The sequence below is a fragment of the Eubalaena glacialis genome, chromosome 9 (genome assembly GCF_028564815.1).
Source record: "Eubalaena glacialis isolate mEubGla1 chromosome 9, mEubGla1.1.hap2.+ XY, whole genome shotgun sequence".
Classification (NCBI taxonomy): domain Eukaryota; kingdom Metazoa; phylum Chordata; class Mammalia; order Artiodactyla; family Balaenidae; genus Eubalaena; species Eubalaena glacialis.
The window spans coordinates 117,135,623-117,163,489 of record NC_083724.1 but is presented as its reverse complement, the minus strand read 5'-3'; the positions used below and the strand labels follow the sequence as shown (position 1 = coordinate 117,163,489).

The following is a 27,867-nucleotide window of genomic DNA, read 5'->3' as shown; positions in this document are numbered from 1 at the left end:
CTGCTTTCTCCCCCCTAATCCCCGTGGCCATGGCCTTTGGCCAGAAGAGTCCTGTGGTCACATGCAGCAGTTGGCCGGGCGGCGACAGGCTGCCTCACCCCTCCTGAGCATCTCTGCCCTGTCAGGGTTCTCACGGAGGAGAATCTCTGCTTCGGACTCTGCATTTCCCATGGCTCATCCCCCCGCTCCCCCCGTGGGACCCTCCGATTCTCAGGCACCTTTCTCCCGGCCTGTCGGGGTGGAGCAGCCCTTTCCCAGGGCCTCGCGGCCTTGGGAGGGACACGGCGGCGACGCCGGGTGACCCGGCAGGCCCCCCGCTCCTTTCAGCGAGGCAGTAAATTAGATCTGTGGCTCCTGGGAACCAGAGCCTCTTCCCGACCCACAGGGACGCACAACTCTTTCTTGGCGGTTTTCTCAGCCACCTCTTTCACTGGGCGAAAACGATAGGGAAGTTCTCCCCATCCCCAGCCTCGCGGCTGGAGGCCCGTGGGCAGTTCTCTGCGGCAGGGAGCAGGGCCCATCAATTATTCAGCGTGGACCGACCACTTTGTGCAGAGGCCTTAACAAGTATTTTTATAGACTCTTGTCTCACGAGGTCCCAGAGAGACAGAGCAAGGTTTCTAGACAATGGAATCTGCACTTGGAGTCCGAAGACGCGGGTCTAAGCCCAGCCAGCTCCCCGAACAGAGCTGTGTGACCCCAGGCAAGTCTTGAAACGTCTCTGGTTTGTGATTTCTCTGAGGTCTAACTCTCAGGAAGGCCGCTCCAGCCCAGGCCATCGAAAGTGGGGAAAACGTTTGTAAACTGCAGTGTGATTTCCCAATGTTTGTGATTGCTCCTGTGATTCCAGGTGTGGACGCGGGAGCTCTGAGTGATAAGCTGAGCCGTGGCCATTAGCACAGGACGTTGCAAACCGAACTTCACTGGGAGGAACGCCTGAGAGAACGCTGGTGAGTGGGTTCCTGTGCCCCCTGCCCACTGTGGGTGCGACTTCATGTCAAGGTGAAAACCCCACCGGGTGCTGTGGTCTAGGCTCTGTGCTTATTGGGGAGGAAGGAAGTGTCAAGGCCGTTGCACCCAAACCATGCATTTGGCAGGGGAGAAGCAGAGCCGTGAGGGGAAGTGAGTGGCCGCAGTCACTCGGGCTGGGGGTGGGCATGGGGTCCCTGGAGCTGACGCCCAGGTCAGGGACTCCTGTTTCCCACGCGGGTTGGGCCTGTCCAAAACGGTGGCCCCATTCCCCTAACCTAGCAGCAGAGCTGGGGCTCCTGGAGCAGGCAGTGGGGGAGTGAGAATTGCAGCCCCCCGGGCCTCTCACCCCCGGTATAGAGGGCTGTAGAATGAAGTGGTGTTTGAACTAGGCTCAGAGACTCATCAAATGCAAACCTGAGGCTACGGGGAAAGGCTAAAACATCAAGCTGAGACAGTCTCCCAAACCACCCCGGCCCCGACTCAGACTCGCTAGAAACATTCTGACCTTGAAGCTGCAGGAAACCATCTGGAGGTGTGAATTTGTTCACTAGCTCACAGCACCGCCATCCTCAGCATTTATTGAACATCTGCTGTTTGCAGAGGCCTGTGCTCAGGACACAAAAGAGAAAGGAATGCCCTTCCCATCGAGGAGCTAGACAGTAGTCAGGGAGCCAGACACTCCCACGGTTCAAGGTCATACAAACCAGGGTGCCGTGTGCGTGACAGAGGCCAATGCTGGAAGCAGTCAGAGAATGGCCTGGAAGGTGGGGTATCCTGGAGGGGTTTGGCCAGCCCTCAGATGAGCTTCAAAGCAGAGCTGTAGACCCAGTGAGAAGGGAGTGACCCGAAGGGCCTGTGATGGACAAAGGGATAAAACCGACTGCCCAGAAAGTCCTCCTTCTTTCATTCATCCAATCACTCATTCATTCATCCAACAAGTTTACTGAGCACCTACTATGTGCCAGGCACTGTTCTGAGTGCTAGGATCACAGCAGTGAACAAGAGAAAGTCACTGCCCTCAGGGGACTTACATTCAACGTGTAACATCCTAGTTCTGTGAGTGAGGAGAGCTATGAAGAAAAAGGAAGCAGGGACATGTCAGTGGGCTGGTCAGAGCTGGTCTCTGTGGAGGTAACGTGTGAACGGCTGCGTGAGATCAGGGAGAAGCCAGTTGATGGAGCAAGGCATGAGGGCGGGAGCACAGCCTCAGGCTCTTAGAGGAAATGGCTGGAGTCTCACAATGGTTTGTGGCAGGAGGAATGATCCAGGCAGCAAATGGGTGGCTTCCAGGAAGTGGAAAGCAGAGGGCTCTCCTGGTGGCAGCTCGCAGCCCCTGCGGGCGTGCCCTCCCCTGAGAGGTACATCACCGGTGCATGGGAGGAACCCAGGTACCACTCCACTTCCCTCACTAGCATCCCAGAGCACACACGCAACAATAAAGCCCCCCCCACACCCCCCCCCCACACACACACCCGTCCCAGCTCAGTTTGCCCCCGCCATGCACGCACAGTTTGTACCCAGGGTCCTGTCTCTGCACCATGTCTTCCCCCCCCCATCTCTGGCACTCCCAACACCAGCTCTGACCAAGACCTGGAATAAAGATGAGCTGGGAAAGATGATCTCTGAAGGGCCAGACCAGCGGGTGTCCCCTCCTGCTTCGGTCACCATGGCAACCTCAGAGGAGGCGAGAAAACACGTTCTCTGGCAGCTCCTGGAAGCACCCTGGTGACCGTGGGCCGCAGGGCTGTGTCCCCCAGCCTCTCAACCCCGGTCGTTAGGGCTCCCGTGAGTGTACAGAACACAGATGGGATTTCACAGCCTCCATCGGCCACCGGAGGTCAGTCCTGAGGCCCAGCCCTGCGCGCTCAGTTTAAGATAAACATCGGGGTTTTATGATTAAACCTAAAAAAGCTTGCCTCGTCCCAGCTCTATCTCCTTGTCCCAGACCTACTGACCTGTCACCCACCTGGAACGAAAAGGGACTCGCTGCTTTAGAAAAGGAAAGCAAAAGGTTCAGGGGTGAGCCATGGCCTGAGCCACCCTGAAAGCTTATAAAACGCAGTGCAGACTCTGGAGCCCCTTCCCCCCACTCTGTCCTCAGCCCGGCGGTGGCTGCAGGGTGGACACTGCAACACCTCATTTCAAAAGAGGGGCTGGCTGAGGCCCTCCCAGGATCTGAATTTCCTCAGCAAGGCAGGTCTGGCAGGGATGGGGTGTCTTAAGGGTCCGTTCCTGCCTTTACCAACCCCACCCACAACCCCTGTGTGTTACCCACTGCTCTGCTGCTGGGGGCCAGGGCCGGGCTGCACAGCGAGCCGGGCCTCACACGCGTGTGCAAAGCAGTCTGCACTGCGTGTGTCACCAAGCCTAAACCCAGAGCGTGTCAGCTTATGCACGAGGACCCACGGGTGGCACTTCTGCTGGAAGGAGCGGCATACATGTCAATTTATCCCTGTGGAAAACTGTTACTACATCCTCATCAAGCGTTGCCTGTAGTAGATCGTAATTTAAGAAACATATCAGGGACTTCCCTGGCGGTCCAGTGGTAAAGAATCCGCCTTCCAATGCAGAGGACGCGGGTTCCATCCCTGGTCGGGGAACTAAGATCCCACCTGCCGTGGGGCAACTAAGCCCACGCACCACAACTACTGAGCCGACGTGCCACAACTAGAGAGAGAAAACCCCCATGCCACAACTAGAGAGAAGCCCATGCGCCGCAACGAAGATCACACGTGCTGCAGTTAAGACCCGACGCAGCTAAAAATAAATAAATAAATATTAAAAAAAAAAAAAAAGACAAGAAACATATCAACTATGAATGCAGATGGACTCTTAGTAAAAGCTTCTTTGAGTCCACAATGGTCATCCGCTCTCTGGTTCTCAACTGGAGGTGGCACCCTCTAAGGGACACGTGGAGATGGGGGGACAGAGCCTCTTTTGGTATTCAGGTTGTTTTATGACACTGCTTAGCTCTCAAGTCATATGCTTTGCCTCCCCAAATGAACTGTATGTTCCCCCTCATTTCAGTCAGCGCTCTTGGTTATAAGCAACAGAAAGCAGTGTTATCGTAAGGTGTACACAGAATTGGCAGGAGGTAGAGACCCAAGAGAGAAAACAGGCAGAATTGGGGCAGCTCAGAAAACCGAGAGGCGAGAGGGCCCGTAGTGATCTGTCTGAGACCCACTCATCGGGGCACTAGGTTTTTATTCACACAAACACCGCCGCCTGGAACACTTCTGACACCAGATGTGTGAGTTTCCCACCCCAAACAATCCTCCAGTTCTCTGCAGACACCAACTGGGTGTTCTACGATTTAACTCAATTTTGACACTATCCACGTAAAGGTAGCGGCAGATCCCACAAGTTAAGGGCTCAGTCCCACAAGACTGTCCCCCACTTCACACGCCAATTGCAAGTCCCAGGTTGTCACCTGAACTTCTGACCAACTGGCTGTAAACCAGGAATTGCCCACAACCCCTTCCTCAGATTCAGTCATCTGTTAAATAGCTCACAAAACTCAGGGAAGCATTTAGTACTGGTATTTACCATCCACATGAAGAGGTCCCTAGGGGGAGGGGTGCAGAGCTCCCGTGCCCCCTCCAGGCGTGCCATCCCCCCAGCACCTCTGCGTGCTCACCAACCTGGAAGCTCTCAGAACCCCTTCAGTTGGGGTTTTATGGAGACCTCATTGCATAGGCATGATTGATTAAATCATTGGTGGTTGGTGATTAGGTCAACCTCCAGCCCCTCTCTCCTCCCCAGAGGTCAGGGATGGGGCTGGAAGTTACAACCCTCTCATCACGGGTTGGTTCCCCTGGCAACCAGCCCCCATCCTGAGTGGTTTCCAACGGTCACCTCATTAACATAAACTCAGGTGTAGTAGAAGGGGGCCTCTTATTAATAACAGATGACACTCTTTCCACCTGAATGCCCTGGAGCTGTTTCAAGAAGTGGGAAGAAAACTGAGATACTCTAACAAAAAATACTCTTATTGCTTTCATCATGTAGAAAATTACAAGAGTTTTAGGAGCTCTGTGTCAGGAACCAGGGATGGAGACCAAATACATATTTCTTATTATATTACAATATTACCCTCCCACGGTCCTTCAGTAAGGATGGTTTGCCTAAGATGATGCCACATCCGCTGCGCTTGACATCTTCCTCCAAGGCTCAACGTCCCTCCGTCCTGGCCTCACATGCCCCAGACTCAGAATCCTGGGCCCGAGCATCTGATTGGCCAAAGCTCAAGTCTCATGCTGAACTGCCAACCAATATCCGCTGTGCCATTTTACGTTCTTTGTCCAACACACGCTTATGTTGGTTCCAAATGTCAGGAACCCGGTTCAAAGTAGCAGGATATATAAAGGCTCTATAATCAAGGTCAGGTGGAACTGCTTCCCACAGGGCCCAGTTGAGGGCCTCAAGCTATCTCATCTGCTTGGCTTCGTTTGCTAGGCAGACCCTCTCCCTGCGGGTGAGCAACGGGGCCACGGCCGGCTTCTGGGTGGTTCTGACACAGCCACCCAGGGGGGCTCTGATGGGCCAGTTTGAGTCATGTGGCCACCCTGAGGCGAGAGCTGGGACTTCCTCACAGGAAACAGAAATGCTCTTTCCAGGGGAGGGAGGGGACACTGGGCAGAAGTCACCTCACCTCACGATGCTGGACCTGGAGGAGGTGGCCAAGCTGTCCCTCTCCGTGTGCCAGCTCCCAGTTCTGCCACCTGATGCAGGGTCTCCTAGGGCCTGACAGCCTGTGTCCAGGCGCCCGAGGTCAGGGCAGGTCCCGTGAGGACAGGTGGGGAAGCCCAGATCCCCTCTGCTTCGCTGAGCCCATCCAGATGCGGGGGGAGAGGCATCCGTGCCCTTTGCTTGTTCATTCACAAACATGTAAAGAGAGCAGCTTGGCCCCTAAGGGCTGGGCGTTCCAGGGTGCAGAGCCTGGTCCTCGCCCTCTTGAAGCTCAGAGTCCGACAGAGGAGACCATGGAGAAAGTTCCTGGTAGAAATGCTGTGGCCTGAGAGGGCCGCTGAGCCCAGCATTATGAGCCAGCCTGGAGCCGGACTGCAGGGTTTCGGATCCCACCTTCGCACTTAGTTCTGTGACCCCGGGCAAGCTACTCAGCCTCTCTGTGCCTCAAGTCTCCTCATCTGGGTCATGGAGACAAGAATAATATTGCCTCGTGGGGGCATTGTGAGGATTAAATGTGTTCGTGCACATTAGCTCTTAGAACAATGCCTGGAATGACCCGCTCTGAGTAAGCGTCAGCTAATATTGTTGGGATGACATAATTGTTTCCCCGATGTGGTCTCGTTGCATCCCGGGGGCACACACAGCTTGGGCAAGTCAAGGAAAACTTGAAGGGGAAAATCCCTGAGAACTGAGGCAGAGAAGGGAGGGAAGGGCATTCTAGGCTGAGGGAACAGCTTGTGCAAAGTCACGGGGGCCGTGACAGGGCCTGGTACTCGGTGTTGGAAGGATTGCGTATCATGGAGAAGAAACGAGAACCCCGTACTGGAAGGAGCAGGCCCGAGCCTGGGGATCCAGACCGGGAGAGAGTGGCTTCAAGTTTCTTAGGAAAACATAGGGCAAGAGGGAGGGAGGGAGGGAGTGTCCCTTGAGAGAAGGAGGGAGAGACAGAGAGAGTGAGACAGAGAATGGGTCAGCGCATCCTTCCCTGCCCTCGGAGCCCCTCTAGGAAGTGGGTTTGGAAGTTGTCCAAGTGGACAGATTAGGTCACGATGAGATAGGGTGTTGGCCGAATGACTGGGCTGCGCCCACCTGGTTCCCCCAGCAGCTGGAGGAATTAGCTCATGGCTGGCGCGGCAATCTTCGTGGCAGCAACGGTGCGCCCAGAGCGAGCCAGGAGCATGTTTGAACAGCAGTCCTTGTGTGCTGCGTGGGTCCGGAGTGCTGGAACGTTGCTGCTGCAGGAAGGCTGACGTGCCCCCGGGGGTTGTCTTCTGCTTCAGGAATTTCGTGTTCCCCTGCAGCCCCGTGGCCTGCCTGGCGGGGCATGCCTGGGCCTGGTCGGATTACCATCTGGCCTTGTTTTTCCGGATGCCTCAGGCCCCAGGTCTGGCAGCATCCTGTGGCTTTCCTCCTCGGGCTCTCTGCCTTTGCCACGTCCCCAGTGAGTGTCACTTTGTCTAGGGCTTACTGTAGACCAGGCACTGTTAAGGACTCGATATTTGTCACTTTATGTAATATTCAAAATGACCTGTGAGGTTGATGTTATTACCCTGGGGCTGTGGCTTCGTGAGCCAGGGACCTGGGCAGCCCACAGGCCCCTTGAAAATCTTTTTTTTTTATATATTTATTTATATTATTTATTTATTTTGGCCGCATTGGGTCTTCGTTGCTGCGCGTGGGCTTTCTCTAGTTGCGGCGAGCAGGGGCTGCTCTTCGTTGGGGTGCACGGGCTTCTCATTGCGGTGGCTTCTCTTGTTGCGGAGCACGGGCTCTAGGTGCGCGAGCTTCAGTAGTTGTGGCTCGCGGGCTCAGTAGTTGTGGTGCACGGGCTTAGTTGCTCTGCAGCATGTGGGATCTTCCCGGACCAGGGCTCGAACCCGTGTCCCCTGCGCTGGCAGGTGGATTCTTAACTACTGCGCCACCAGGGAAACCTGAAAATCTTTTTAGTTAGTACTTTTTAACGAGGCGCCCTGATTGCATTTTGCACCAACCCCAGCAAATTGCATAGCTGGTCCTGGTTCTCCCCACTTGTCAGGAGAAGACACAGAAGCACAGAGTGGTCATGCCCAAGATCACAGAACTGGGACCCTGGGGGACTGACCCCAAGGCCTATGCCCTCTGGAGTAGAAAGAGGCTGACCCGAGTCCCTGAACCTTGATTTTGCCATTCTCGAATTGGGGTGACCCCTCCTGCTTCTCGGGGCAGTTCTGAGGCTGGAGAGAGAGGACGTGCACACTCGCTAAAGCTCAGCCGATCAAGGATCAGCACCGCTGATTCTCAGCGCACTGGCGTTGCCGCCAGTGTTTCCAAGCCATCCTGACGCCTTCTGTGCAGGTCTTCTCTGAACTGATTTAGAAACCACTAATTAAAATAAGCTCCCCCCGCCCACCGCCCCTTGACCAGGAGGCAGCTACAAGAAAGCAGTCGTAGCTGTCCCCTCCACACCGCCCCCTACCCCGCGGCGCTGAAGGAAGACCCTTCCTAACAGGTCCTCCCTCTGCAGGCAGGGTGCAGGTGGCGGAAAGGGGGAGGGAGACAGACGTCCCAGCAGCTTCTTCTGCTCACAAATCTCAGGGCTCATCTGCGACTGGATCCTCTCCAAAAAGCTTCGCTGGAAATAACCAGCGCTCCTGGTCAGTGGAGGACGCCCTGTAGGTTAAAACCACCCCGGCACACTCCAAACAGACTCTGGCACCTCAGCAAAGAGGCAGACGGCGCCTGGGAGGGGCCCCAGACTGAGGCTAATAGGTCTTTAGATTTGGAGAGATTCTTAAGAAGCCTGTGTGACGGTGAGGCTGCACAGAAGACCCCCATGAGAATACCCCAGATTTGCAGGGCATGCTAAGCCTTCAGAGGGTACATATAAACCTTAGTTCTGCCACTCCCCCAAACCTAGGAGGTTGGTATTATCACCCCCATTTTACAGGTGAGGAAACTGAGGCTCAGCAAGCCTGGCAGCACCTACGGCTGGACCATCTGATCCCAAGTCTAGAGTTTCTGTCTCAAGGTCACTTGGGGAGCTTTAAAATATGCTGATGCCTAAGTCCGGCCACAGACTTCCTGAATCAGGACCCCTGGGATGGCCATGGGACTTGTGTTTGTGGAGGTTCCTCAGGGGATTCTCATGCGTGTGGCTGGAGGCAAGAGCTAGGTTTCTCTGCCGTTGGTTGGGGTGGAAGATTTCTTCTCATTCCCGGGGCCAGGCGCAGAGCATCCCTCTGGTCAGATGCCACTGCAGGAAGGGGTTGCAGGAACCATCCAGAAAGACAGCAAGCTCAGCTCTTCTTGAGTAGCTCCAAGCCTCAGTGAGAGAGGAGCCCACAGTCTCCCTGGTGGCCTAGCCTGCCCACCATCGCCCCATGCCTGGTCCCCATCACCCCAGACAAGCAATCACAACTCTTAGTTTCAGCTTTTCTCCTCGGGCACACACAAGTCAATAAAAATCTCTTCCTTCCCCGCCTTTTCCACACCAAGGGCGGCATCCTCTCCAGGCTGCGAATATATATTTTGTTTCATGTACGCTTTATCTTGGACATTGTTCCAGACTGATTCAGTCTTTTTCACGGCTGCACGCCCTCAGCACAGATTTTTAAAGATCACCCTGAAAGCCAAGGGCTCCTCTCCTTGGCCCAAGTCAAATGTCTCCTACTCTGATGGCCCATCTCCACCTGCCGGACGTTGTGGGATATGGAGGCTGGGAGCCCGGGGCCTAATTCTGACTCAGAGCTACTCCTCTGCCTTGTGACTCCAAATTATGGGGCAAGGGCCTGGCTCACACCTCCTCCCTGGGGGTGGGAAGGCCAAAGCGTATCAGAAGACTGCAGCCCCGGCCGGGGAGGCGCTGCTGTGTGGGCATTTTAGGTGAATGTGAGAACCATCTTTCTAGAAGGTGAGTCACCGCCTCGCTCCGTTTAACAATCCACCCGAGTGCAGTCGGCTCTCCCTCAGCTGCTGCAGGTTTACTTGCTTCCTCCTCTGACGAGGTGAGAGATAAGGTGCTGTTCTTGGGGAAGGAAGCTGGGAGTGTGCAGGAGGACTTGCCCCGAAGGGCTGGAGCCTAGGACGGGGCTGTGGTGGACGGGGCGGGGCGGGGTCGGGGGGGTCCCTGGACCCAAGGCTCACCTGCGTCTGCATGGGGACCCCGTCCGCGCCTCCAGACAGCCTGCGCTCAGAGAGGCCTGAGACCGGCTCTGTCCTTGCTAATCACTGGGAGCTCTTGGGTGAGTCATTTAACCTCTGGAGACTCAGGCTCCTCGTGTGTAAAATGGGGACAAAAGGAAGTAATTACAGACTTGCAGTGAGGAGTAAATGAGATAATAGAGGTGGAAACATTTCATAAATGGTGAGACACTGTACAAAGTCAATACTTTTATGATTAACTTTGTTGCATGGACTTAGGGCGTTGAAGTAGCCTCTCTTCCAGTCCTGAACTAGCATTCAGCGGCCCCGTGTCTCCCTGAGCCTCAGTGTCGCCTTCTGAGGCCGCATCGAGGGGAGGGAACAGCACTGACATGGTTCCAATCCTTCCTGCAGGCCTCACACCAGCCAGCAGCTTCTCACCGCCTGCCCTTCCCTGTGCGGAGGGGGTCTGTCCCGCATCCCCTCCAGTCTTCCATCTGCCTTCACCTCCAGCACTGACAGATCTTCTTGGCAAAGCTGCCTCCAAAGATTCCTGCTAACGCTTGTCTGTTCCTGCCTCTTGCAAAGCATGGCGCCCACAGCATCTTAAACCCAGATTGTCTGCAGCGGCTCCGGTGGACACTGCAGCTTTCCCTTCCTCCCTCTGGACTCCGGGAGCTGCGCCCGTCCTAGCGATGCCCTCGGGAGCCTCGGCCCCAGCTGGATGAGACCCTTCCGGAGCAGGACCCGACCTTGCCAGCCACCAAGACTCCCACGGTGCCCTCCACCACCTCCCATGTCTGGCTGCCCAGGCAGGTTCTAGAATGTCTGTGCCCCAGATCCGAGTAGAAGACGCAGCCAGTGGGGAAGAAGGGCCGGCAGGAGCAGCCCCGCCTCCCGACGACCACCTCCGGAGCCTGAAGGCCCTCACGGAGAAACTGAGGCTGGAGACCCGCAGGCCCTCCTACCTGGAATGGCAGGCCAGGCTGGAGGAGCAGACGTGGCCCTTCCCGAGGCCGGTGGCCGGGCAGCGGGGCCGCGTGGAGGAGGAGCCCTCGCTCCCCCCAGGAGCACCCAGGCGGCATCCTCCACCTAATGGGATGGCCAGCCAGGACGACGGGGCCCCGTCCACTGGCAAGCTGGAGGGCTTTGAGAGCATCGACGAAGCGATAGCCTGGCTCCGGAAGGAACTGGTAAGTAAGTGGCTGTCCCTCCAGGGAGCCCCAGAAAAGATGCCATTCTCTCTCTGTCTCTGTCTCTGTCTCCACCCCTCTGTCTCTCTGTCTCTTTCTCTCCCCCATCTCTCCCCCTCCCAACTGCACATTTTCTTGTTTAGTCAAGGGTGGGCCTCATTACTGTGTGGGTATATGTGGTCCATGTGCCCGTCAGCCCCCAACCACAGGTCCTTGTGGAGAGCCTGAGCCCGTGTTTTTTATTTTTATTTTTTTGGCCACGCCTTGCAGCATGTGGGATCTTAGTACCCCGACCAGGGATGGAACCCTCACTCCCTGCATTGGAAGTGCGGAGTCTTAACCACTGGACCGCCAGGGAAGTCCCCCTGAGCCTGTGTTTTGAAGGTGTCCCCAGCCTTCCCCAATGCCACTCCTGGCATCAGAGTCCCATACACTCCTTCCTGGATTGTGACTGCCCCTCTTCCTCTCTGAATCCCTGTCACCCTGCCACCTGCCCAAGCTGCTGGCCGCTCCTGTGGCCCTTCATTCAGCAGCCACCCACCGCCCCACAGCGCTGCTCTGGGCAGCGGGGCTGCATGGGGCAAGCACAGGGCAGCGCGGGCGCTGCTGTAAGTAGTTCAGGCTTAGCCCAGCAGCGCTCTGCCCACACTGACGGGTGTACAGGCAGCTGCCCAGGGGCAGCGTGGCTGATCAGGCCCGGCGGGGGTGAAGGCTTTGGGCTGAGGCTCGGAGGCTGAGTAGGAAACTGCCCAGAAGTCAGAGCTGGGAGGGCATCCAGGTGGAATAAGTGTGAGCCCTGGGCGTGCGTTGGGAGCTGGGGCCAGCAGCTCGACCTTTTTTCTGCCCGCGGGCACGGCAGGCTCCCACCAGGGGCGTCGCTCAGCACATGAGAAGGGGGTTGGCATGCAGAGCCGTGCGCCCGTCGCCCAGGGGAGAATCGCTGGTCCTGGGCATGGTGGTGTCTCAGCAGAGCCAGCTGTGATGCTAATCATGTGCTTTCAACTCCTGCCCCACCCAGCCCATCACCTGCGGCCCAGGTCACAGCTGCCCAGTCGGGCCACTCTGGCCACAGGTGAGCCAGCAACCAAGGGCCAACTGCCTTCCAGAGCCTCCAGTAACTCCTGGTCCCACAGGGTAGGCAGAGGCCTGCCTGGTTTGCTGGGCAGAATCCTGAAAAATAAATCGCCTTTGGGGCCTGGAATTCCTTGTGAGTTAAGATAAAGAACTGGGGCCAGGAGGGCTCAGGGACTCAAGTATCTGATTAATCAGACATCTTTTTTGGTTTTAATCTTTGATGTTGAGGCTGTTTCTCAAAACACATGTCTCCACTATGTCTGTCCTGGTAACTGGAGTGTTAGTTGTTTGTAGAGAAGACGCGGCCCCTGGGGATTCGCGCCGCATCTCCAGACTCCCCATCGCCACTGGGTGCTCTCGGGGCCTGTAAGAGGTGAGGGCGGATGGACACGAAGCTGCTCTTTAAATCCTTGAGGCTGCACTGCTTTGATTTGTTTTCATAAAGAGGAACAAAAAAATAGTCCCATCACTCAAGGATTCAGTTTGTTGGCTTTGGGTTCATTTGAGGTTTGATTGCTTCTGGGAGTGGAGGCTTTTACTTTCTAAGTAAGTTAGCATCCCACATGGGTCCCCGTTGGGGGTGGAAATCAGAGAAGGAGTTTCCTGGGTGTGAACCAGTAGGGCATTCTCTCAAGTTGTCCCCCACGTCCTCCGGATGAGAGCGGCCTCTCAACCCTGGCTGTATGTTACACTACCTGGGAAGTCTTGAAACCCCCAAATCCCAGACTACACCCCAGACCAGTCAAGCCAACATCTGGGGGTGGGACCCGGGCGTCAGTAGTTTTTCAAGCTATTCTCAAAGTACAGCCTGGGTTGAGAACCACTGCCATAGACCTACAGGCCGTGCTCATTTTTCTTGCCAAGCCCATTGCAAGCCAAGCAGCACGAACTGCCCCGGCCGGAGTGCACTGGCTGAGGGGAGGAAGGTGGACCAGGCCAAGGGCACCCAGGGGTGACGTTTGGAGTCATACTCCACAGGCAGGGAGAGGAGTGTTAATCGTCGGGACTAACGTGGCTGCCTAAGGCTGTTGTAAATAAGTACAGGGAACATCGGCATCATTAATAATGCTTTATATTTGCATATTTTCCCCCTTTCCATGCCACTTCTCTGTGCTACCAAAGGTGGGTAATAAGCATAATAATAATAATATCAAGATTTGTTACCAATTGAGTGATTACTGTGTGCCAGGTGTTTCACATGCATGACTTACCTCTTCTGAGTGTCACATCACCTTCCTGTTGCCCCATTTTACAGAAGAGGAAACTGAGGCTCAGAGAGGAATGTAGCAATAAGTGAGAGGGTAGAAATTTGACCGGTGGCCTGTCTGGTTGCCTCGCCCAGGCTCTTCTTAGACACTACATAGTGTCTTCCAAAGGCAGTTGATTTTGTTCCGTGACTTCACAAAGATGTCGGCAGTCAATAGGTGGGGCAGAGGGAGAAACAAAACTGAGAGTCCAGCCCTCATGCTGTGGTCTCTTTTGTTCCTACAGCAGACCTGTGCGATTGCTGTTATGTCTCCATTATACAGATGAGTAAACTGAGGTTCGTAGAGTCAGACGACCTGCCTAGAATTATATGACTAGTAAGTGGTGAACTCAGCCTTCACCTGTGAGAGTAGAGCTTTGGGGAGAAAGGCAGGGGGTGAGAGGTGTCCCTCCCACAGGGCCCCATCGGGCAGGCCTCCTCCAGCTGCAGGTAGAGAAACTCTCAGAGCAAAGACTCTCCAACTCTAATGGGAAGATTCTGATCTTGTTAAAATGAAGATTCTGATCCTGCAGGTCTGGGATGGGGTCCATGATTCCGAATTTCCAACAGGCGCCAAGGTAGTGCTTGCTATACTGCTGGTATACTTTGAGAATCAAGGACTGAAAGGCAGGCAAGACTGGGGTCAGAGAACCAAGAAGGGACCTCAGAGGGAACCCCCAAGGGTCCCCAAGCCTGTGCCCTAAACCCCGTCCCTGCTGTAACTGTCCTTTGGGCTTGGGCTCAGCCAGTGGGCTCCGGGGATGAAGCCACATCAGCCTCATCATCCTCAGCCACTCCGAATGGTCCAAGAGCTGAATTAGTCCAGAAGACTTTAAGTCTGAGGTCAGAGCGGCCCAAATGCAGACCAGCAGGCAGGCCAACTGAAACGTGCAGTTCTGCCCGCTTCTGAGATTAAAGAGTAACAAAGGCAACCTATAAAATCCTTTGACTGACTTGAAAACAGAGTTGAACATTTGATCAACACGCCCATGCTCCTGTTTTAAGTCTCAGTCAAAACATTAAACTTCACGTCATTGTTTTCCCTAATTCGTCATCTGTTAACTCATTGAAGGTGTCATTAAAAATTAACCTGTTTTTTAAAAATAGTGATTTCAAAAGTGGTTTCAAATAACCTTTGTTTTATTTTAAGCCCAGAGTCAAGTTTTCTCTATACCCAGGCAGGCTCTCTCTACCGATTTATCAGACCCGTGTGCAAATTTGTCTTTTCTCTTGATGTGGCCAAGGAAACATGAAAAATCTGTAATTCAGTCAGCTGTGTAGCTGTTTGCCCCACATGATGCCAAACTCAATTGGCTGGTAGTTCGGGCTCAGTCGTGGGTTCGTGCCCTGAACGGGTCTCTGACCATCAAGAGCTTATACCGGAGCAGTTGATGAAACCAGCGAGGTTCACGTTGTCAACGCTGACCCTCCTAGAGGCAGGCGATGTCGGGTCTGGAGGATAGATGGTCCACCCCTATCTCCTAGGAGGTTAGCTCAAAGGCAGAGAGTGACTGCCTGAATCTTGGCTTATTTCCAAGGCCAGAGAGGGTCCTAGCAGCTCCCTCAGGGTCCACCCTTCCTCTCAGCTTTCACTGCAGGGAAAGCGCAGTCGCTCCTGACACCCCCAGGGACCTGCAAGTAGAGGGTTCTCCTTCAGAGTCACATGTTGGGGGTACAAGGAAGGTGGGAATCCTTAAGCCCTGTTGGCACTGCTCCTCCAGCCAGGAAGGCTTGACCTTCATCTCCCTGTGTATTCAGGAAAGGTGTCACCATCCGGCCATGGCACGCAGGGCTGCCGCCTCTGTGCCCGGCAGCTTCGGGCCACCTGACTCCCCAGGCTGAGACCTGGCACCGTTTTCTGGGGAGACCGACTCAGAGCCTAGTGAAGTGGCCCTCTGCAACTCTGCTTGATCCAGGCTGCTCCTGCTGCCAGAGGCCTCCAGCTTTCCACCTTCAGGGTGGCCTCACTAGGTCCAAGTGGCCTGGAGTGGGGCTGGGGCAATGCTTCAGGAAGGGGTGAGCTAGAAAGGACGTGGCCCTGAAGCTGTGGGTCTCAGCCCTCTAGCTGAGCCTGAAATTCAGAACATGTCACAAACCTCTGATTGCGTTTGGGCCCAGAGCTTGCAGCCCAAGAGAAAAAGGGACACTCCCTTCTGCCTCTCTCTTTAGTCCTGCTAAAACGCTCCCCTTGCCAACCTGAAGGATAAAGAAAAGGGAGAAATCGTCTACTTGGCCTGTGTGGTGCCAAAACTAAAACCAAAACAAAACATTCCAGCTTCCTAAGGCGTTGTCTTTGTGGCGAGAATCCCTGGGCGTCAACAGATATTTTTCTTTTAGCCTCGTGCAGGTGTTTGATCCCCACAGACAGAGCCCCCCGCCAAAAAGGTGTTTATGGTTGTTAGAAAAAGGGAAAGGAAACCTGACAAGTTTTAATTTTTCTAAGGCCTGCCATGGCAGGAGGCCCGTAGCCCTGGACCCAGCTGGCCTCTCCGGGTTAACCCTCTCTTGCCTCTGCTGCCCGCTTGACAAGCACGTGACTGGTGTGTCCAGGCACAGCCCTCTGAGGCCAGTGTTATCCACTGCTACTGAATGGTAGCGGCCAAATGACAGTTCAAGCTCACTGAGCATCTTCTGATGGGGATGGAGGTGAGAGGCGTGAAGGTGATAGCCACGTTAACCCCGCCCATCTGGGGGAGCATTTTATGGTCCTCGAGGCACGTTTACATACAGTATCTGAGTGAGACAGCTTGGAGGTATTTGCAATTTTACAGATCAGAAGACTGAGGCTCAGAAAGATGATGAGCCTGAGAGTCAGGGAGGTTAAGTGACTTGCCCAAGGTCATATGTAAGGGTGTGCCTAAGCCAAGACACAGACCTGCATCTCCTGGCTCTGGACCCAGATCTCTTTCCTTTGTACTGGGTACAGGTGCTCACATCAAATGTTCAAGTCAGTGGGCCCACAAGTTGTCAAAAAGCCTGCATTTAAAACTCTGCTGATTTCAGAACGGGGGGTACTTCTCTGGTAGTCCAGTGGTTAAGACTCCAACCCTCCAATGCACGGGGCGCAAGTTCAATCCTTGGTCGGGGATCTAAGATCGTGGTGCGGCCGAGAAAAAAAACAAAACCAGGCCTTGATTTTAGAACGGGACACGTGTAAGGGGTCACAGAGAGTTATTAGCAACGCCTCATAACAACCCTATGGCAGGGATGGGGGCAGCCATGCCCGGTCCATAATGAGGATAATAACTTGCTCAGAGCTACCCAGGGGGCTGCTGGCTGAGCTGGGGTTTGATGCACAAGAGTTTCTAGCCCAGGTGTCACTTTGCCCGAGGCTAGGTCTCCTCCGCATAGCTGGGGCTTTCCACCCATCCACTCCTGCAGGAGGAAGGCTATCTCGTTAATCTGGCCAGATACCACCCTTTAGCGGTTACTAAAGAATTGCTAAACAAAGGGGCCCACAAAGGGAATACTCCAAAACATCAATGATCTTTATTTCTGGGAGCTGATATTATCCTTTGGACTTTTCTGTAGTTTCTGAAATTTCCAAAATAGAAATATATATGATTAGGGAGAAAAAAAGATTATAAAAGTAAAAGACAAAAGACGGGAAAGAACTAAGCTCCTCTTCTTGCCAGTGTAATTGGCACACATGCCTCCCCTCATAGCTTCCAGATTAAATAAGGCATCGGATCTCCTAGAAAAAGATAAAAAATGAGATCTGCCATCGCCAGACATCTCCCACTCGGCATTAGGTGGGAACTGTTGACCAGTGCGATGAAGGTGGCTCCAAATCAGGAGATCCTGCCTGCTTTCCATCTCTTGGCCACCTTGCGATGCAGAGAAGAAGGTGGGAGAGGGAAGGAAAAGAGACCTGATGGCCGCACTTAACCAGAAGAACAGCGTGAGGTGGTCCTGGGGCTGTAAGAGGCAGGCGGGCATCCTTCGATCCAATTTGTTCGTTCAGTACAAGCAGTGTTGACCGAATGCCTGGGCTTAGGTGCTGGTGCCGGTGGGGACAGGGCCCTTGTCTTTATGGGGTCCCCCCTTTGTGGATGAGACAAACATGTAAACAGTGACACCGTGAGACAAGAGCTATGCTAGAGGAACAGTAATTATAGTCCCCAGATGCTTTGGGGTGTGAGGCCCATGTTGAGCAATCACCGAGTGCCCGGCACGGTGGACTTTGAAATTAACCAAAGGGAAGTACACTTCCCTAACTTCCTTAGCAATCATATCCACGTCTCCAAGGCTTGACATTAGCCTTCTCCTTATTCCCATTCCCATTGTCCTGTAATAATTAAAACCCAGCTCCTCGGAGGGGCACCCTCCCAGCTGTGGTAACTACCTTCCAGGCTAGTGTGTCCTGACTGCTGGATCAGGCACCCAGCGCATTGGGTAAAACCACGGATGCCTCCCAGCCCTCTGTGGAAATTCAGATGCCGTAAGGCTGGGACTTCACATGGGCCTGCAGGTGATTCTAATGTGACAGGGCCAGTAACCGGTCACAGGTGGAGTCAGCAAAGCATGCAGTTTGTAACTAGATTAGACAGTCCCGTCAAGTCCTACCTCATCCTGGCTGTGTGAGTTTAGGAAACCCCGTTAGCCTGGCCCTGGGTTTTGTCATTGTAAAGCGGAGATTATACATCCTACCCGGCAGGGGGTTGTGACGGGACAGTGAGGAGGGCACAGAGGGCAGAGGGCACCTGCTGGGCTCCTGAGGTGGGCAGGCACTATGCACGCACATCCATGTGCCTCTTCTATGGTGGCACTATTACTACCCCCATTTTATGGGTGAGGAAACTGAGGTAAAGTGACTCGCCTGTGATCAACCAGCAGAGCAGGGATTGGAGCCCAGATCTGCCGGCCTCAGAACCCATGCTGCCCAGCCAGGGGCTCCCGAGGTCAGAAGAGGTGAAGGCGCATCGTGGTTCATGAGGTTTTGGGCCGTCAAAACCTCAAACGTAGTTCATGAGTTGAGCAGTCAACACGCTGTCTCAACTCCTGGAACTCTGGGTTGTCGTTCTCCAATGTTTCCCGATTCTGCACTCTTTCAGGCATTCTCCTGCCTCTGAGAAGGACGCTCGTTATCCTGACACAGAGGGTGGCGCACAGGGCCTCGGGACTGTTCACGTCCGAGGTGCCCCTGGGCTGGACTGTCCGTTTCTGAGGGGTGCGTTATTTTACAGGCTCTGGACCCACCCTTGCCCTGGGGCTCCTCCAGGGGCTGAAAAGCCGGCACTGCCCCGAGGTGTAGGCCGCGTCCCCAGGCTCAGGCGTGAGCCAGACTCAGCCCGCGAGCTGACAAAAGCCAGGGAAAGGCCACCGAGGCTCCCTCCAGGTGGCTAAGCCCTCGGCAGCAGGGAGATGGTTTCCAGAGCTGCACCGAGGGTCTGGCACTCGGGGGGCACCGCTCCCGGCCGCTGGCAGGGCCAGGCCAGGCCCCGAGGTGCCCAGGAGCCGGGGAGGGGCCCGGGTGGCAGGCGGCCCTGGCTTCTCTACCTCCCACGTGGCTCCCCTCCAGGGCGGGTGCCCCCCACCCCGGCACAGGGACTGCGGAGGACAAAGCCTCCTCCTGCCAGAGCAACTGCTTCTCGCAGTGCTGGTTACAACTATGGACGGAGCCATCGGTGCTCGAGCAGGAAGGAACCCAAGAGGTGGTGAGCCTTCACTTTCCAGCCAGAGGGGGAGATGGGTGGAGAGGTCCTGCGAGTGTCCGCTAGCAGCTGCTGCTCGTGGGCTCCCCCTGCCCTCTCTGGCCTCTCCCACGCTCCGGCCGGCGGCCCCACGTCGGTGCTGGCCACACTGCATGGCGCTCAGCAGTCCCCGAGGTTTCCTGAGCACCCAGGGTGCGCTCAGACTCACCCCCTAGCTCTGGCACGTGAAGGGGAGCCAGGTCACGGACACCCCACGGGCACAGCAGACACCCTCCTGAGATGGGCTCTGAGTCCAGCCCAGCCCAGCCCAGCCCTGAGGCTGCTGTGAGGCCCCTCCCGGGATGAAGCCCAAACCATCATTCCCCCTAAGGAGGCAGGTTCCAGGGTAACGGAGTGTGAAATGACTTGGGAGAGCTAATGGCCTTGCTCACACTTGCAGAGAACAGATTTCCTTCACTTCCTTTTGAAGGCACAGGTGGGAATCTATATATAGAAACCACAGGTGCAGGGGCGCCTTAATCACTCATAGGAGACCTAGTTCCACAGGGCTCGCTTCCTGACTCTTGGGCAGCGAGGGTTCCTAGCTGGTTCCTGGGCTCACTCGGTGTCAGACGTGAAACTCCCAGCCCATCCGTTTCCAAGCCGGGGAGCCCAGAACCCAAGAAAAGTCTAGAAGTCCCAACACAGGTGCTGCAGGGGTCTTCTGGGGGCTCCCTAAGGATGCCAGGCACCTCAGCCCTGTTCGATCACATTTGACAACGGCCCTGGCTAGGGCTGATCTCCACGCAATCCCTTAATGAAGCGCTACTCCTGCCTGCGCTGGTGGGTGCTCCCTGCAGGTGGAAGTTCAGAAGGCAACCCAGGGAGCTCACGGCAGAGCAGGAAGTGCCGGGGGGTCTCGTCTCTGTCTACTCTCTCGCCTAGAGACACCCCAGCAGGAGAGGCGGGGGGCCAGCCCTCCCTGCAGTCTTGCTTGGGGCTCAGGGGGAATAGCTGTGCTGTGGGCCCCACTCCAGCAGCCTGGCACGGGGGGCACCATCCCGGGGCTAGCTGTTGCCCAGCAAGGCCCCCACTTGCTGTCCAGGGCAGCGGCAGGGAAGTTGGGGAAGTCCCCAGCCCACCCTGCGGGTCTGAACCCATCGTGTCCAAGCTGAGGATACCCCTGCCTGGGAGGTGTCTCCACGGCAAATGCTGAGGTGCTTTGGCGTTACTGGCTCTGTGACTCTGGACAGACCACTTGGTGACGAGATGCCAGTACTGCCCTACCATCCCAGACGGCCGTACTTGGTATTGATAACAATGTGAAGGGCGACACAGGTGTCAGGTGTGAGCAATCACCCCCCAAAGTGTGTGGGAAGCATGGGTTGGTGACTAGTTCTGCTCCAGGCAGTTGAGGAACAAAGGAGAATCACACTGTCCTCCAGAACTCTTAAACCTAGTAGGAGAGATAAGAATGTCGTATGGGAAATAAGAAAAAATAACTGACGGCTTAGCTCTGACTATGACGAATGGATAAAGTGGAACTAATATTTGTGGAACCCCATGTCCCGGACCAAGTGTCTTATATATGTTTTATTTATTTAATTCTCAGAACAGACATTATTATTGTGCCCATTTCACAGATGAGGAAATTGAGGCTCAGGCAGCTTGAGCAACTTGCCCAGAGGGGCACCTCCAGTGAGTGGTGGTGAAGGACTTTGGACCCACAAGCCAATGCTCTGTTCATTCTACTCGAGGCCTCGCCCCAGGCCTGGAGGGTAGCCTGGGTGGGAAAGTCAGGGATGGTGTCCTAGGATTGTCCCACCTGTGGAAAATCAAGACCTGGCTCTAGGAGGATTGAATTTATTCATTCATTCATTCGACCAATGCCTTTTTTTTTTTAACTTAAAAAATATATTACTTTATTCCAGCTTGTGTTTCCACCTCAACCAATGCCTTTTGAGCACCAGGCCTGATCTCTCCTGCGTGTTTTACTGTCTGGTGAGGAGACAGGCAATGCTGTGTGTAGGTGTTGCCATAAGAGGTATCTATGGTTGGGGTGTCATCCAGCCTGCAGGGATGGGGGGCAAGGGCTGAGCTGGGCATGTGGATGATGGCGTGGGAAGGAGTGGTTCTGGGGGAGGGGACACAGACCCAGCGTGTCTGCCACAAGGCACCAGGGGCTCAGAATAGGAGTTCAAGGCTGGAGAGAGCAAGGGAGCCAGGAGGGCCGGCTATACCTTTGAAAGGTTTGAAGAAGGGGAGAAACCTGGCCTCTGGCCTCTTGACTGCAGGGCTGAGTGCAGAGAGTGGGAGGGGGGCAGGGAGGCGTGAAAGGATGCCGAGGTGCGGGCTGACAGGTGAACGTGGGTGTGCTCACCTGGGCCTGTCTTTCCCGTCTCTCCCCTCTCACAGAATTCCTTTCTTGGGTGTACGGTTTCTAGGGCTCCCTCACGTCCAGGATGCAACCTTATGAGGTGGGGGGAGGTGACGAGCATCCTCTTTCCACAAAGGGGTCACATCTCCTGCCCTGGGCCACTCATCTCCTTATAGGCTGAACTGGGACTGTCTTCATCCATTCAGGCCGCTGCAGCAAACCACCTCCGACTGGGCGGCTGATAAACCACAGACATTCAATTATCACAGTTCTGGAGGCTAGAAGTCTGGGATCAGGGTCCCAGCATGGTCAGGGGAGGGTCCTCTTCCGAGTTAAAGACTTCTCGCTGTGTCCTCACATGATGGAAAGGGACGAGGGGACTCTCTGGGGTCTCTTTTATCAGAATAGTAATCCTATCATGAGGGCTTTACCCGCGTGACCGCATCACCTCCCAAAGGCCCACCTCCTAATACCAACACACTGGGCTTTAGGGTTTCAACATATGAATTTGAGGGGGACACAAAGATTCAGACCAAAGCAGACTAGAACCCAGAGCCTCTGGGGACAGACCTGGGGGCCTTCAGAATGCACCACCCTGTCTTTCCCAAAGGTCAGCCTCACCTGTGCAGGTGGCAGTTTGGCCTAGGACCTTCCAAGTTTGAAAACCGAAGACTTTAGCATATAGTATGTAGAGCTTGACTCTTGCCATTGGGGACGGAGAGTCCCTGCTGGGGCCTGAAGCACCCCCTGCTCTCTGTCCTGGCTCTGGGGCTCTGCTCCGACTTTCCCTCCCAGCAGACAATGGCTCCAGGGCCATCAGGAGAACCCAGATTCAGCCTGTACCTGCCCCAGCGCCAAGATTGGGGCTGCAGAGCAAGCGGAGGCCGAAAAACATGTTCCAGCCTCTGCCTGAGTCAACAGCATGCCCTGGAAATCAATTCACAAACCCAGTTTGGTTTCTAGGGGGTATTTGAAAAAAAATTTTAATTTTTCCCAGCATCTGAGGTTGTCATCCAGCAGCACACCTCAGTGACAACCCTCACGTTCTTTACTCACAGCATGTCTCTGGCTCTTTCTCAGAGGCCAAACCCAAGATCAAATAATGAATCATGTTTTATCCAGGCTTCTATTTCTACACAATGCTGATTAAAACAATAACTGGACGTTTAGTTGAGCTAAGTCATGAGACAGGTTATGAAAACTCTTCCCATGGTTCAAGATTAAGTCTCATAGAGAAGGGAGCATGTTCTGAGAAATGGCCTGGATTTTATACCCAGTCTCTCTTCAGAGTCAATCAGAGACTAATTGTGGCTGTTGGGCTGAGATAGCTTAGATTCCAGCCTCAGAAATCGGGATTGAACAAAATGCCCTTGATCACCTTGGGATTTTTGTTTTCCTGTCTGCCTGGATACTGTCCATTCCAAGAGCTGTGAGAAGCAAATAGATCATAAGTAATGCACCATATAAACTGAACAATATTGGCCAAAGAAAAGTAAGAATTTCACCACGTAGGTCCTTTCTCTCCAGGCCTAGGTGTAGAATGTTGAAATTGGGCCTCCCAGTTTTGAGCCTTTATTAAAAAGACTTCGACGCTGGCCCTAAAACCTGGCCCTGGTGACTCAACTATCAACATGAGTTTAATGCTCTCCCTGGCGAAGGGTCAGCTGTGGGATATGCCGATTTCAATCCCCCCTCCCCGGGTGGCCTGTTGCCTCTGCAGGATAAAGTTACTTGTAGGATTCTCAGAGGCGCGGCCTGTAACTCCAGCAATCCTCTAATTGCGGTATAGTATTTGGTGAAAGGGTGTGTTCCCACGGGGTGAGAAAGCACAGGCGCCACGGGGGTGGCGGCTGACCCGTGGCCCTGTTGCAATAGCTGTGCTGTGGTCAGTGCTTGGCTGTAGCCAACACATGTTTGATTCTCTGAGTCAGATAAGAATGGCTCTTAGGAGAGGCTGGTTGTTTCTAAGGTAGAAGGTGAAACCCCAAGGGAGGGAAGAAGTGACTAAAGGCGGTAATCAAGCTGCTCTGCAAGAGGAAGAGGGAGATTTCTTGGGTTTTGCTTGAAGGGATAAGGGGGCGTGAGGGGCGGTGAGGCTCTGAGAGTGGGGAGGGGCTAGAAAGGGAGCGTCAGGGAGGGTGGCGGTCGGGAAACTCAGGACAGAAGAATCTAAGTGTGTAAGTGGTTTGCTGTGATGTCTCTTTATCCGAGTCCCATGGATCACTAGTGATTTCCTGGAGAATTAAAAGAGGGGCTGACTCCTGCCTCTGGACTGACTGGAATAAAAACATTTACTGGCTGCAGTAAAATGGTGCAGAGAACAGTATGGCGGTTCCTCAAAAAATTCAACATAGTATTAGCATAGGATCCAGCAATTCCACTTCTGGGTATACTTCCAAAAGAAGTGAAAGCAGGGACTTGAACACATACTGTGCACCTGTGTTCAAAGCAGCATTATTCACAAGAGCCAAGAGGTGGAAGCAGCCCAGACATCCATCCATGGATGAAAGGATAAGCCAAATGCGATGTATACGTTCAGTGGGATATAATTCAGCCTTAGAAAGGAAATTCTAACATGTGCTACAACGTGGATGAACCTTGAGGCCGTTATGCTGAGTGAAATATGGTAGTCACAAAACGGTAAATACTGTACTGATTCCACTTACACGAGGTAATTGGATAGTCAAATTCACAGAGACAGAAAATAGAATAGTGATTGCCAGGGGCTGGGGGGAGGGAAAATGGGGAGTTATTATTTAATGGAGACAGAGTTCCAATTTTGCAAGATGAAAAGAGTTCTGAAGATGGTTGGTGGTGACAGTTGCACAACAATGTAAGAATACTTAATGCCACTGAACTGTACACTTCAAAATGGTTAAGATGGTAAAATTTTTTGTTCTGTGTATTTTAACACAATTGAAAAAATCCTGGGGGAAAAAAGCCTCTTAGCCCTGCACATTTTGCTCAGGTTTCTTTGGGGGCTGAGAAAACTCATTTCCATATGGATTTGGCTTGATTACAGTGGAGTTACCTCTTAAGCGGGGACTCAGTTTAGGGTTTAAGGTGTGGAGTCCCCCCTTGGAAAATTCCTGTGTGGCCCACAGAGTAGGTGGGAAGGGGGCCAAACAACACTGCTGCTTTTCCTTGTAGCCTTGGAACAAACACTGTGTCTTTGAGCATCAGGGGCAATGTGGATTTACATTCATGAGTCATAACAAAATACGTCTTGCAAGCCAGTCCTAGGGTGGGCTGCTCATGCTGTGATGGGCCCTCAGGACCAAGCTTACTGAGGAAACAGAATGATCAGCCTCTTCTGGTGTTGGGCTCCAACAAGTGGAGGGACATGCATCACCTTCCCCACTGGAAGCCGTTTCCTTCCCCTTACGCAGAGGCGAACGCCTCCAAGCTCAGTGGGTGTGTGAGGTGGCTCCACCGAGGTGGCCTTTGTCCAGCCCTAGGAACCTGGACAGATGCCTTACTATCAACCCCCCCCCCCTTTCAGCTGACTCTGATGGGTTTTCAACACTAAATTGTTCTCTGACCTTGGACCAGACCTATTGGCCATAGAAAAATGGCCCCTTCCCCCCACCAGGCCTCCCTGCTGACCACATCTCACAGGTACTTCCAGACACCTGCTCAAAACTGAAATTCTCCAACTTAAAAGGCTCTTTTCAGATTGAAGATGCAATTGCTGAGGCCAATTCCTTGGTTCACATCTGAGCCATAGGGTTCCTAGCTTTCAAAGAGATATATCTTCAAATTACAGGATACCCCAAAGAGAAGTGGTTCAAGCCAAACTCACAGAAGACCATATTAAATAAAGCAGTGGTGTGAGCTGGCACTGACTTTCAGACAGATTGGACCCCCACCTCCTTCAGAAGGGCTTAGGCAGCACCTAGCCCAGTTCTAGGCATGGCTGGAGGCTCCAAATAAGTGAATGAATGACCAGCTGCCCTCTGGTGAGCCCGCCAGCATTGATTTGGCACTATTCTAGATCAATACAATTTCTGATTGGCAATACATTTGGGTTGTGATGCCCAAGGATTGAGAAGTAAACTAATGAACAGGACGCTATGAATTTTAACCCCGTTTTGCCATTAAATACTTTGCTGATCCCCAGGCAAGACTTTCTATCTTGGTTTTTCTCACCTATAAACTCTGAATAAAAGAGATCTGTAGAAGTATATCAAAACATGGAAGAGAGAAAACAGAGCAATGAAATGCTTATTGGTGAAGTCGCTAATTTTTCTACCCCGAAATGCACTTGGTTCCAAGCCCGAATTCTTAAATGTTTAAAATGCATTTAAGACAGACATTCTTAAGAATGCAGACATTCTTAAATGTTTAAAAAATAATGTGACTGCATACCCACCACCCAACATAAGATACAAAACATCATCAATAGAGTTGAAGCCCCTGAATACCTTCCCCAATTTCAGTCCCTCCTTCCTGCCCAAAGGCAGCCGTGCTCCTGAATCTGGACAAACGTGATAACCACTACGCTACAGAAATGACGCCTGAATTTGGTATTTATCATTCCCATGCAATCCTTTATACCCTTACTCCATTTATATATATCTGTAAACAATGAGACAGCTGGAAATACCTTTAAGCCAGGACTGACACGCATGTCTTCCAGAAGGATTTTGACACAGTATCTAGCTTAGCACAAAGGATTGTTTGGCAAGCACATCCTTATTTGTCACCTCACTCTCTGTGTCTTTTCACCTCCCTGAGCTGGGAACAGGCTACTCTCTCTAGGTGGACCCCAAATGGTGATGCATTAGGTCTCCTGTTAACGGGCCTGGGAGGGTCCGGGACTATGGAGCTGAAGCACCGACCCCCCACCCCTCTCCCCGGCCCAGCTCGGCGCTGACGCCTCCCCCGTCTTCCCTCGCAGACGGAGATGCGGCTTCAGGACCAGCAGCTGGCCCGGCAGCTCATGCGCCTGCGCAGTGACATCCACAAGCTGAAGATCGAGCAGACCTGCGACCTCCACCGGCGGATGCTCAACGACGCCACCTACGAGCTGGAGGAGCGAGACGAGCTGTCCGACCTCTTCTGCGACGCCCCGCTCGCCTCCTCCTTCAGCCTCTCCGCGCCACTCAAGCTCATTGGGGTCACCAAGATGAACATCAACTCCCGCAGGTTTTCTCTGTGCTGAGAAGCCCTAGACGGGGCGGTGGAGCCGGAACGAGGGTTTGGGGGGTGGACGGTGGGGGACGGCGGGGGGGGGCATGGGAAGGAAACTGAGGCCCAGCTACCCGCGTGGGTCTCCCCGGAGGCAGGGCGTCCCCAGGACCTGTGACACGTGCTCTCAGGGCCCAGCTGTGGAGCTCAGTGTCCCCATGCCTGGCCCTGGTTTAATACCCAAAGAGTCCTGCAGAAGGGCTGTTGCATCCGCTGTTCAGTGAGACCTGGGTCCCCAGGGCACACGTCTCATCCTCCCCTTAGTGACCCACATTCCTGTTTCCGGAATCACTGGTGCTATGACCTGGGAACCCAAAGGGGGACCAAAGCTGTGATTCTTGCAGAAGTCTTCCCCAGGGGCACCGACCCCCAGGGGGAGGCGATTCGATGTCAGCCGCACCCATGTCACTGTTGCTGTCTTCTAAGTACTGGCTCAAATTCACCCTAAGTGGGTGACTCAGCAGCCTCGACAGGGACCCACCAGCAAAGGAAGACCAAAAGGAATAACACGTGGAGCTTGGGGAAGCAGGCCCCAGAGCCGCAGCCAGTGCCCGGGATGAGGTCTTCGACCTCGGCCCTACAAGCGCGGGGTACGCTGTTTCCAGTGTGTGTGGTCCCACCAGTGTAGCTGGGGGGCAGCAGGCACACCCGCCCTCTGCTGCCCGCTCTGGCCGCATACACCAGTCCCAACCTCCAAAGAGCCCCTTTGCTGCCACGCCACAAACCTGGGGAGTGCCTAGGAGTGGATTCCCCCGGGAGGGGGGCGGCCAGCAGAGGCCTCCTGGTGGCTTCCGACGGCGTCACCTCCGTCACCTTCGTGCCCTCCCCAGAAGCTCGCCCTGAGCCTCCACTGAGATTCTGTGCCTGACTTAAACAACTAATTTTAATTGAATCAGACTGTTACTAACCTGTGGTTAACTTGTCAGTAACTGTTTGATTTTTGTCCAAATGGCGAAGCCAGTGGGTAGGTCAAGTACAGAGGTTCAGGGTTTGATTTTAGAAGATTCTCCCTCAAGACAAGTGGGAGGACCGGCAAGGTAAGGACTGAGACCTCAGCAAGTTAGGAAGTTAACCCAGTAGAAGGCCCCGTGCCGGGGGTCTGGCCTGTGACCCATCTAGCCGAGCCCTCTGCTTCATAAGGGAGTGAGGCCAGGGGAGGGGAGTGGTCTCCCTCAGGCTCCACGGCTCTTTAGCGGCTGTAGAATATTGATGTGTTAATAATAATCATTATTAATTACGCTACACAGATCACGTATCCATGAACTTGAACTCCAAAGATGGTACTAATGCTTTGCCAAACCCACGAACTGCCAACTGCCAGTCTCCACTCACGCAGCCCCGTCACCTCCCGAGTTACGATTCCCACTGCCGTCA

At 54.0% G+C, this 27,867-nt stretch overlaps 1 protein-coding gene across 2 annotated transcripts in view; it reads left to right on the top strand.

The window, feature by feature from the left end:
• The window catches only part of FAM167A (family with sequence similarity 167 member A), a 31,614-nt gene extending 5,108 nt beyond the window's left edge, over positions 1 to 26,506 (top strand). The window contains exons 2-4 of one of the 2 annotated variants that reach the window (XM_061199474.1): positions 851 to 950; positions 10,195 to 10,973; positions 26,204 to 26,506. In XM_061199474.1, coding sequence (XP_061055457.1) covers positions 10,605 to 10,973; positions 26,204 to 26,467 — 633 coding nt within the window. In that variant the 5' untranslated portion in view covers positions 851 to 950; positions 10,195 to 10,604 and the 3' untranslated portion in view covers positions 26,468 to 26,506. Of the gene's footprint in view, positions 1 to 850; positions 951 to 9,578; positions 9,645 to 10,194; positions 10,974 to 26,203 lie in introns of those variants that run through there. The other variant, XM_061199475.1, reaches the window with a different exon arrangement.
• The last annotated feature ends 1,361 nt before the right edge of the window (positions 26,507 to 27,867 follow it).